The sequence below is a fragment of the Bombina bombina genome, chromosome 6 (assembly GCF_027579735.1).
Source record: "Bombina bombina isolate aBomBom1 chromosome 6, aBomBom1.pri, whole genome shotgun sequence".
Lineage (NCBI taxonomy): Eukaryota > Metazoa > Chordata > Amphibia > Anura > Bombinatoridae > Bombina > Bombina bombina.
This window is the reverse complement of record NC_069504.1, coordinates 1,100,690,369-1,100,702,532: the sequence shown is the minus strand read 5'-3', so window position 1 is coordinate 1,100,702,532 and position 12,164 is coordinate 1,100,690,369. Positions and strand designations below refer to the sequence as shown.

At 42.7% G+C, this 12,164-nt stretch overlaps 1 protein-coding gene across 1 annotated transcript in view; it reads right to left on the bottom strand.

Annotated features, from left to right (window-relative positions):
- AMN1 (antagonist of mitotic exit network 1 homolog) overlaps nt 1–12,164 on the bottom strand; it is a 417,395-nt gene that overhangs the window by 63,329 nt on the left and 341,902 nt on the right. The window contains exon 5 of the mRNA XM_053719024.1: nt 2,213–2,269. Coding sequence (XP_053574999.1) covers nt 2,213–2,269 — 57 coding nt within the window. The remainder of the gene's footprint in view (nt 1–2,212; nt 2,270–12,164) is intronic.

Here is a 12,164-nt window from a genome sequence, read left to right as displayed (position 1 = left end):
TCTAGATTTAAATGTCATATCAGCATTCCAAGATTTAAGCCACAAAGCTCTTCTAGCTAAAATAGCTAAAGACATGGATCTAGCATAAATTTTGATAATATAAAAAATGGCATCACAAATAAAATGATTAGTATATTGCAGTAAGCGAATAATGCTAGATATGTCAGAATCCAATTCTTGTTGCGCTAAATTCTCCAACGAGAAAGTTGATGCAGCCGCAACATCAGCCAAAGAAATTGCAGGTCTGAGAAGATGACCTGAATATAAATAAGCTTTCCTTAGATAAGATTCAAGCTTCCTATCTAAAGGATCCTTAAAGGAAGTACTATCTTCCATAGAAATAGTGGTACGTTTAGCAAGAGTAGAAATAGCCCCATCAACTTTGGGGATTTTTTACCAAAACTCTATAGAATTTGCTGGTAAAGGATACAATTTTTTAAACCTTGAAGAAGGAATAAAAGAAGTACCTGGCTTATTCCATTCCTTAGAAATCATATCAGAAATAGCCTCAGGAATAGGAAAAACCCCTGGAAAAACCACAGGAGGTTTAAAAACAGCATTTAAATGTTTATTAGACTTAACATCAAGAGGACTGGTTACCTCAATATCCAAAGTAATTAACACTTCTTTTAATAAAGAACGCATATACTCTATTTTAAATAAATAAGTAGATTTGTCAGTGTCAATGTTTGAGGAAGGATCTTCTGTATCAGATAGATCCTCATCAGAGGAGGATAAATTATTATGTTGTTGGTCATTTGAAATTTCATCAACTGAATGAGAAGTTTTAAAAGACCTTTTACGTTTATTAGAAGGTGGAAATGCAGACAAAGCCTTCTGAATAGAATCAGAAACAAATTATTTAAAATTCATAGGTATATCATGTACATTAGAAGTTGAAGGAACTGCAACTGGCAATGTACTATTACTGATGGACACACTATCTGCATGTAAAGGTTTATCATGACAACAATTACAAATGACATTCAGAGAAATAATTTCCACAATCTTATAACAAATGCACTTAGTTTTGGTAGAACCAATGTCAGGCAGCAAAGTTCCAGCAGATACTTCTGAGGCAGGATCAGATTGAGATATCTTGCAAAATGTAAAAAAAAACCCAACATATAAAGCAAAATTATCAATTTCCTTATATGACAGTTTCAGGAATGGGAAAAAATGAAAATAGCATAGCCCTCTGATAGAGAAAAAGGCAAGAGGCAAACATCAATGGGGTATTAAAATAATGAAAAAGTTTAGCGCCAAGTATGACACACAACGTAAGTGAAAACTTTTTTGGCGCCAATAATAACCGGAAATGACACACTCGCGTCACTAATGACGCAACCGTGTGTAAGGCTTCGGCGTCAACTATGACGCCGGAAATGACGAAGTTGCGTCATAGACATATTTTTTTGCGCCAAAAAATTCTCGCGCCAAGAATGACGCAATAAAGTCTAGCATTTGGCGCACCCGCGGGCGTAATACCGCCCGCAATTTGCAAGAAAATAGTCAATTGAAAAAAAGACTAAACCCCAGGTAAGAAAAAAATGTCTTAAAAATGTTTATTTTCCCCAAATATGAAACTGACAGTCTGCAGAAGGAAATACATGAACCTGACTCATGGCAAATATAAGTACAATACATACTGTATATTTAGAACTTTATATAAATGCATAAAGTGCCAAACCATAACTGAGAGTGTCTTAAATAATAAAAAACATACTTACCAAAGGACACCCATCCACATATAGCAGATAGCCAAACCAGTACTAAAACAGTTATTAGTAGAGGTAATGGTAAATTGAGAGTATATCGTCGATCTGAAAAGGGAGGTAGGAGATGAATCTCTACGACCGATAACAGAGAACCTATGAAATAGACCCCCGTTAGGGAAATCATTGTATTCAATAAGTGATACTCCCTTCACGTCCCTCTGACATTCGCTGTACTCTGAGACGAATCGGGCTTCAACAATGCTGAGAAGCGCATATCAACGTAGAATCTAGCACAAACTTACTTCATCACCTCCATAGGAGGCAAAGTTTGTAAAACTGAATTGTGGGTGTTGTGAGGGGTGTATTTATAGGCATTTTGAGGTTTGGGAAACTTTGCCCCTCCTGGTAGGATTGTATATCCCATACGTCACTAGCTCATGGACTCTTGCCAATTACATGAAAGAAAACAAACGACAAAACAATTTTCACAGTACCTTTAAAGCTTGTGAACATCTTCCTCCCACAAGTGCTATAACACCCTGGTCTGTGACCTGGAGACAAAATAAAACATCATCAGGACAGTATGAGTTTGGATATTAAACATAAAAAGTACTGAATGCTCTGGTAGAGCTATATAAAAATCTAATTGGTAGCTGTATTAGTATTAAAATCCCTAGGACTGAGACGGAAAACAATTTTTTACTTTTTGTGTGAATCACAAACAAGTACAGTATAAAGTTGTACAAATATTCTGCCACTATGGGTGTCTGGGGGGGAGGGGGGGGTGATTGGAATTTTGATCTTTAGATCTAAGCATAATCAACAGCTTCAGTCACTTTTTTAGTGCAAATGAGCCACCATTTTTAAAATAATGTGCGTCACATGTTAATAGTAAGCAGCTCTCACCTGTTATCACTGTTTAATTTGTTTGGGGCATTTCATTTTTTTTTGCCCCCCCCAAAGAAAAAAAAAACTTCCATGCCTCCAAGTCATTCATCTTTCACTATGTTTTAGATATTAAATTAAACAAATATAAAAAGAAACAATTTGTGTTAAAAAACAGTAAACAACTTACTTGTTTTCTTGCAAAATTATCACTTAGAATGTCTCACTGTAGCCCCTGCCCCAAGTATAAAAGTGGAGATATTTTTTAAATTTAAAGGGACAGCCTACTTTAAATTTTTTATTGTTTAAAAATATAGATAATCCCTTTATTACCCATTGCCCAGTTTTGCACAACCAACACAATTATATTAACATACTTTTTACCTCTGTCATTCCCTTGTATCTAAGCCTCTGCAGACTGCCCCCTTATCTCAGTTCTTTTGACAGACTTGCATTTTAGCCAATCAGTGCTGACTCATAAATAACTCCACAAGAGTGAGCACAATGTTATCTATATGACACACATGAACTAGCACTTCTAACTGTGAAAAACTGTCAAAATGCACTGAGATAAGAGGCGGTTTTCAATTGATTAGAAATCAGTTTGATCCTACTTAGGTTTAGCTTTCAAAAAAGAACAACAAATGAACAAAGCGACTTTGATGATAAACGTAAATTGGAAAGTTGTCTAAAATTGCAGGTCCTACCTGAATCCTTTAAGTTGCATTCTGCCAATTCTGAGCATGAGCAAATCTGACTCCCTGTTTATCCAGTCTATTCACTTAATACTAAACCAACTCTGGGGCCCCAATGATTGAAAGTGCTACAAGGCGGCAATATATTTAAAAAGGGATCTGACATGATGTTAAGAATGCTGGAAAAATATTCAAAAGTGCCGACATTATTGTTTAAAGACAATGGTGATGCTAGAGAAATATTCCAAGCAGCATCGGCACCAACAAAAAAAAAAAACCCCCACAGTTATGTCTATACTAAAACTAAGGCCCCCTTAAAAAAAAAGAACACCAAACAAAAATCCACACCAAAATAATAAACCCTAAACCAACACTAAAAGATGCTATAGCAACAGCCCTTAGAAGAGCTTTTTGTAGGGCATTGCCCTAAAGTGATATAGCTCTTTGTCACCTAAAAACTACAACGCCATTCTACAATAAATGTACCCCCCCAAAAAAAAAGCCTTATCAAAAAAAAACTAAACTATAAAATAAACCTATCCCAAAAAAAGTTTGCCCTGAAAAGCACATTTGGAAGAGCATTGCCCTAAAGTGAACATAGCTCTAAATAAGTTTTAAGTATTGTATCTAATTTAAAATGAAGTTCTTTTTTATTTTTCATTTTATTATTTTAAAAATAAACATACAATTTAAATGATATATTTATGTTTAGAATAATAAAATGAACAATCAAAAATAACTACATTTTAAATTAGATACAATACTTAAAATAAGATGCATTATACATGGCAAGGCATCATTTTAACATTGGATATAAATGTAGCGACATAGTTCCTATAGTTATAATAGGGAGTTTTTTTTTATACTTTATTAGTCAGGTAGATTGCACACATGATGTAGGTGTAGGCGGTATTAGGGATTTAGCTAGACATTCCAGGGGAGTATAGGGAAGACATGACGTAGGTGTAGGCGGTATTAGGGATTTAGCTAGACGTTCCAGGGGAGTATAGCTAAGACATGACGTAGGTGTAGGCGGTATTAGGGATTTAGCTAGACATTCCAGGGGAGTATAGGGAAGACATGACGTAGGTGTAGGCGGTATTAGGGATTTAGCTAGACGTTCCAGGGGAGTATAGGGAAGACCTGACGTAGGTGTAGGCGGTATTAGGGAGTTACTTAGGTGTTGCAGGGGAGTGTAGCTAAGACATGACGTAGGTGTAGGCGGTATTAGGGATTTAGCTAGACGTTCCAGGGGAGTATAGGGAAGACCTGACGTAGGTGTAGGCGGTATTAGGGAGGTACTTAGGTGTTGCAGGGGAGTGTAGCTAAGACATGACGTAGGTGTAGGCGGTATTAGGGAGTTAGCTGGGCGTTCCAGGGAGAATATAGCCAAGATATGACATCGGTGTAGGCGGTATTAGGGATTTAGCTGGATGTTCCAGGGGAGTATAAGGAAGACATGACGTAGGTGTAGGTAGTATTATGGAGTTAGCTGGATGTTCCAGGGAAGTATAGCTAAGACATTACGTAGGTGCAGGTGATATTAGGGAGTTAGCTGTACGTTCCAGGGGAGTATAAGGAAGACATGACGTAGGTGTAGGTGGTATTAGGGAGTTAGCTGGATGTTCCAGGGGAGTATAGCTAAGACATGACATAGGTGTAGGTGATATTAGGGATTTAGCTGGATGTTCCAGGGGAGTATAAGGAAGACATGACATAGGTGTAGGTGGTATTAGGGAGTTAGCTGTACGTTCCAGGGGAGTATAGCTAAGACATGACGAAGGTGTAGGCGGTATTAGAGAGTTAGCTGGGTGTTCTAGGGACAGTATAGGGAAGACATGGCATAGGCGTAGGTGGTATTAGGGAGTTAGCTGGACATTCCAGGGGAGTATAGCTAAGACATGACATAGGTGTAGGCAGTATTAGGGAGTTAGCTGGGAGTTCCAGGGGGAGTGTAGGTAAATATGACGTAGCTGTAGGCGGTATTAGGGAGTTAGCTGTGCGTTCCAGGAGGAATGCAGGTAAATATGATGTAGATGTAGGCCTTCTGTGGGAGTTAGACTGGCGTTCCAGGGGGAGTAACCTGTATTTTGATTGGGAAACATCATCAGCAGTGCAATATATTCCAATCTCTGAAGTACGGGTTACTAGTAGGGAGTCAGCCATGTTTTACAGTGTGAGGCAGGTAGTGTAGGTGTAGTTACAGTAAGATCACACAGGCATTATTTGAAGTGTAAATACACAGAAACCTTGTTAGGTTTCAGTAAGTGCACTATCTGCGCTGTGTATAGAACTCTTCAAATATGGCCCCCCGCCTGCAGAAAGTGCCGACAAGTGGTGATGTTGGCAATGTTTTATTGAATTAACGCTTCCCAAATCCGCCTACAAAGAAGCCGTCACCATCCACCACCACCTCATCAAAACCACAAAGAAAACCGCTATCCTAGACAGAATCCACGCCAAAACCCACAACAGCAAAGAGCTGTTCACAGTCATCAAGGAATTCTCCAAACCCAACTGTGATACTAATGACATCCCACCCTCCCAGGACCTCTGCGACAACATCGCTACTTACTTCCACCGCAAGATCATCAACATCTACGACAGTCTTGAGCTCCAGAACTCACCACTCACCGCCGACCCACCCACCACCACCTCACCCAAACCCACCACCCGCCACCTTCTACGCACTACCTGGAGCCCCCTCACCACGGAGGACAGACTCAGAATCATGAAATCTATCCACTCCGGAGAACCCTCAGACCCATGCCCGCACCACATATTCAACATCGCCCACAAACTCTGCCTCACCATAAACTGCTCCATCGAAACTGGCACCTTCCCAGAAGACTGGAAGCATGCAGAGCTGAAACCCCTGCTGAAGAAACCCACAGCTGACCCCATAGATCCTAAAAACTACCGCCCCATCTCTCTTCTTCCCTTTCCAGCCAAAGTAATCGAGAAGGCCAACAACGCACAACCTGTTGACCACATCGAGACCAACCACATCTTGGACCCCTCCCAATCCGGTTTCAGGAGCAATCACAGCACCAAGACCGCCCTCCTCGCTGCCACAGACGACATCCGCACCCTGCTCGACCAAGGAGAGACTGCTGCGCTCATTCTTCTAGACCTCTCAGCCGCATTCGACACTGTATCCCACAGCACCCTCCTGACGTGCCTACACGATGCTGGCATCCGCAATAAGGCCCTGGAATGGATCACCTCCTTCCTCAGCGGCAGAACCCAGAAAGTCAGACTCCCACCCTTCTCCTCCAATCCCACAGCAATCAGCTGCGGCATACCCCAAGGCTCTTCTCTTAGCCCCACCCTCTTCAACATCTACATGGCCCCCCTCGCCGCCATCGTCCGACAACACAACCTCAACATCGTCTCCTACGCCGATGATACCCAGTTAATCATCTCACTCACCCGAGACCCCGCCACCGCCGAGAAAAATGTCCACAAAGGACTTACAGCAATCGCCACCTGGATGAGAAACAACCGTCTCAAACTCAACACTGACAAGACCGAAATCCTCCTCCTCGGACCCACAAAATCTGCATGACTCCTGGTGGCCCACAGCCCTCGGACACTCTCCAACTCCAACACACCACGCACGAAATCTAGGCGTCATCCTCGACTCATCACTTTCCATGGACCGCCAAGTCAACGCCGTCTCTTCGACTTGTTTTCACATACTCCACCTACTGCGAAAAATCTTCAAGTGAATCCCCACTGAAACTAGAAAATCTGTCACCCACACCCTCGTCAGTAGTTGACTGGACTACGGCAATGCACTCTACGCCGGGTCCACCATCAAGCTCCAGAAACAACTCCAACGCATCCAGAACACCTCGGCCAGACTCATCCTCGACATCCCTCGCCAAAACCACATCACCGAACACCTAAGGAACCTACACTGGCTCCCCGTCAACAAGAGAATCACCTTCAAGCTCCTAACCCATGCATTCAAGGCCCTCCACAACATCAGTCCTGAATACATCAACCACCGTGTCAATTTCTACACCCCCTCCAGACAACTCCGCTCTGCCGACCAAGCACTCGCAGTCATCCCCCGCATCAAGAAAAAAACAGCTGGAGGAAAATCCTTCTCCTATATGGCAGCAAGGTCATGGAACTCCCTCCCGCTGCACCTCAGACAATCCACCTCCCTTACAAACTTCAGGAAGGACCTCAAAACCTGGCTCTTCGACTGAATCGTCTTCCCTTAGCCCCCCTCCCCCCCATAGCGCCTTGAGACCCTCACGGGTGATTAGTTTGCGCTTTACAAGTACCCAATAGATAGATAGATAGATGAAAGACACATCGCCACTTGCCGTTACTTTGCGGGTCTGCCCCTTTTACTTGAATATATAGACAGACTGACGGACTGCAAGGCCAGTAAAGCAGTTTCTTGTCGGTTGATACTCTGAATATTGGGGCCTGGAAGTTTTATGATATCATGCTAGAAAAGATTTCTGTAGAGACCACAGCCTCCTTGTGGTGCTGTGACATGAAGTAATGGACACTGCACAAATGAAGTTTTAAAAAAAAGAAATAAAAGCTGTAGCCACCAATCAACAAGCGCTTCCCAGGGTGCTGAACCATAAATGGGGTGGCTCTTTAGCTTACATTCCAGCCTTTTCAAATAAAGATACCAAGAGAACAAAGAAAAATTGATAATAGGAGTAAATAAGAAAGTTGCTTAAAATTGCATGTTCTATCTGAATCATTAAAGAAAAAATGTGTGTTTCATATCCTTTTTGATTTTACCGTACCTTTAAGACATACTTAAAAAAGGTGTTAGTTAGCGTTTATATAATATCACTTGGAATATGAAGAAACATAATTATTGCAAGTATATTTCGGTTGTTCTTCCTATTTTCATTTTGACGTATGAATGCTGATTGGGTCTGTTGTAAAAAACATAATTTATGCTTACCTGATAAATTCCTTTCTTCTGTAGTGTGATCAGTCCACGGGTCATCATTACTTCTGGGATATTACTCCTCCCCAACAGGAAGTGCAAGAGGATTCACCCAGCAGAGCTGCATATAGCTCCTCCCCTCTACGTCACTCCCAGTCATTCGACCAAGGACCAACGAGAAAGAAGAAGCCAAGGGTGTAGTGGTGACTGGAGTATAACTTAAAAAATATTTACCTGCCTTAAAAACAGGGCGGGCCGTGGACTGATCACACTACAGAAGAAAGGAATTTATCAGGTAAGCATAAATTATGTTTTCTTCTGTTAAGTGTGATCAGTCCACGGGTCATCATTACTTCTGGGATACCAATACCAAAGCAAAAGTACACGGATGACGGGAGGGATAGGCAGGCTCTTTATACAGAAGGAACCACTGCCTGAAGAACCTTTCTCCCAAAAATAGCCTCCGAGGAAGCAAAAGTGTCAAATTTGTAAAATTTGGAAAAAGTATGAAGCGAAGACCAAGTTGCAGCCTTGCAAATCTGCTCAACAGAGGCCTCATTCTTGAAGGCCCAAGTGGAAGCCACAGCTCTAGTAGAATGAGCTGTAATTCTTTCAGGAGGCTGCTGTCCAGCAGTCTCATAAGCTAAACGAATTATGCTACGAAGCCAAAAAGAAAGAGAGGTAGCAGAAGCCTTTTGACCTCTCCTCTGACCAGAGTAAACGACAAACAGAGAAGACGTTTGTCGAAATTCCTTAGTTGCCTGTAAGTAAAATTTTAGAGCACGGACTACGTCCAGGTTGTGCAGTAGACGTTCCTTCTTCGAAGAAGGATTTGGGCACAAAGAAGGAACAACAATCTCTTGATTGATATTCCTGTTAGTGACTACCTTAGGTAAGAACCCAGGTTTAGTACGCAGAACTACCTTATCCGAATGAAAAATCAAATAAGGAGAATCACAATGTAAGGCTGATAATTCAGAGACTCTTCGAGCCGAGGAAATAGCCATTAAAAATAGAACTTTCCAAGATAACAACTTTATATCAATGGAATGAAGGGGTTCAAACGGAACGCCCTGTAAAACATTAAGAACAAGGTTTAAACTCCATGGTGGAGCAACAGTTTTAAACACAGGCTTAATCCTGGCCAAAGCCTGACAAAAAGCCTGGACGTCAGGAACTTCTGACAGACGTTTGTGTAACAGAATGGACAGAGCAGAGATCTGTCCCTTTAATGAACTAGCAGATAAACCCTTTTCTAAACCTTCTTGTAGAAAAGACAATATCCTAGGAATCCTAACCTTACTCCAAGAGTAACCTTTGGATTCACACCAATATAGGTATTTACGCCATATCTTATGGTAAATCCTTCTGGTAACAGGCTTCCTAGCCTGTATTAAGGTATCAATAACTGACTCAGAAAACCCACGTCTTGATAAAATCAAGCGTTCAATTTCCAAGCAGTCAGCTTCAGAGAAGTTAGATTTTGATGTTTGAAAGGACCCTGTATCAGAAGGTCCTGTTTCAGAGGTAGAGACCAAGGTGGACAGGATGACATGTCCACTAGGTCTGCATACCAAGTCCTGCGTGGCCATGCAGGTGCTATTAGAATCACTGATGCTCTCTCCTGCTTGATTCTGGCAATCAATCGAGGAAGCATCGGGAAGGGTGGAAACACATAAGCCATCCTGAAATCCCAAGGTGCTGTCAGGGCATCTATCAGGACTGCTCCTGGATCCCTGGATCTGGACCCGTAACGAGGAAGCTTGGCGTTCTGTCGAGACGCCATGAGATCTATCTCTGGTTTGCCCCAACGTCGAAGTATTTGGGCAAAGACCTCCGGATGAAGTTCCCACTCCCCCGGATGAAAAGTCTGACGACTTAAGAAATCCGCCTCCCAGTTCTCCACTCCCGGGATGTGGATTGCTGACAGGTGGCAAGAGTGAGACTCTGCCCAGCGAATTATCTTTGATACTTCCATCATAGCTAGGGAGCTTCTTGTCCCTCCCTGATGGTTGATGTAAGCTACAGTCGTGATGTTGTCCGACTGAAACCTGATGAACCCCCGAGTTGTCAACTGGGGCCAAGCCAGGAGTGCATTGAGAACTGCTCTCAATTCCAGAATGTTTATTGGCAGGAGACTCTCCTCCTGACTCCATTGTCCCTGAGCCTTCAGAGAATTCCAGACGGCACCCCAACCTAGAAGGCTGGCGTCTGTTGTTACAATTGTCCAGTCTGTTCTGCTGAATGGCATCCCCCTGGACAGATGTGGCCGAGAAAGCCACCATAGAAGAGAATTTCTGGTCTCTTGATCCAGATTCAGAGAAGGGGACAAGTCTGAGTAATCCCCATTCCACTGACTAGCATGCACAGTTGCAGTGGTCTGAGGTGTAAGCGTGCAAAGGGTACTATGTCCATTGCCGCTACCATTAAGCCGATTACCTCCATGCATTGAGCCACTGACGGGTGTTGAATGGAATGAAGGGTGCGGCAAGCACTTTGAAGTCTTGTTAGCCTGTCCTCTGTCAGGTAAATCTTCATTTCTACAGAATCTATAAGAGTCCCCAGGAAGGGAACTCTTGTGAGTGGAACGAGTGAACTTTTCTTTTCGTTCACCTTCCATCCATGTGACCTTAGAAATGCCAGTACTAACTCTGTATGAAACTTGGCAGTTTGAAAGCTTGAAGCTTGTATCAGAATGTCGTCTAGGTATGGAGCTACCGAGATTCCCCGCGGTCTTAGTACCGCCAGAAGAGCACCCAGAACCTTTGTGAAGATTCTTGGAGCTGTAGCCAATCCGAATGGAAGAGCCACAAACTGGCAATGCCTGTCTAGGAAGGCAAACCTTAGGTACCGGTAATGATCTTTGTGAATCGGTATGTGAAGGTAAGCATCTTTTAAATCTACAGTGGTCATGTACTGACCCTCTTGGATCATAGGTAAAATTGTCCGAATAGTCTCCATCTTGAACGATGGAACTCTTAGGAATTTGTTTAGGATCTTTAAGTCCAGGATTGGTCTGAAAGTTCCCTCTTTTTTGGGAACCACAAACAGATTTGAGTAAAACCCTTGTCCCTGTTCCGACCGTGGAACTGGATGGATTACTCCCATTAACAAGAGCTCTTGTACGCAGCGTAGAAACGCCTCTTTCTTTGTCTGGATTGTTGACAACCTTGACAGATGAAATCTCTCTCTTGGAGGAGAGTATTTGAAGTCCAGAAGGTATCCCTGAGATATTATCTCTAGCGCCCAGGGATCCTGGACATCTCTTGCCCAAGCCTGGGCGAAGAGAGAAAGTCTGCCCCCCACTAGATCCGATCCCGGATCGGGGGCCCTCAATTCATGCTGTTTTAGGGGCAGCAGCAGGTTTCCTGGCCTGCTTGCCCTTGTTCCAAGACTGGTTAGGTCTCCAGTTTTGTCTGTAGCGAGCAACAGATCCTTCTTGCTTTGGGGCAGAGGAAGTTGATGCTGCTCCTGCTTTGAAATTCCGAAAGGAACGAAAATTAGACTGTTTGGCCTTAGGTTTGGCCCTGTCTTGAGGCAGGGCGTGGCCTTTACCTCCTGTAATGTCAGCGATAATTTCTTTCAAACCAGGCCCAAATAAGGACTGCCCTTTAAAAGCTATATTAAGCAATTTAGACTTAGAAGTAACATCAGCTGACCAGGATTTTAGCCACAGCGCCCTGCGTGCCTGAATGGCGAATCCTGAATTCTTAGCCGTAAGTTTAGTTAAATGTACTACGGCCTCCGAAATGAATGAATTAGCTAGTTTAAGGACTCTAAGCCTGTCCGTAATGTCGTCCAGAGTAGCTGAACTAATGTTCTCTTCCAGAGACTCAATCCAGAATGCCGCTGCAGCCGTGACCGGCGCAATGCATGCAAGGGGTTGCAATATAAAACCTTGTTGAACAAACATTTTCTTAAGGTAACCCTCTAATT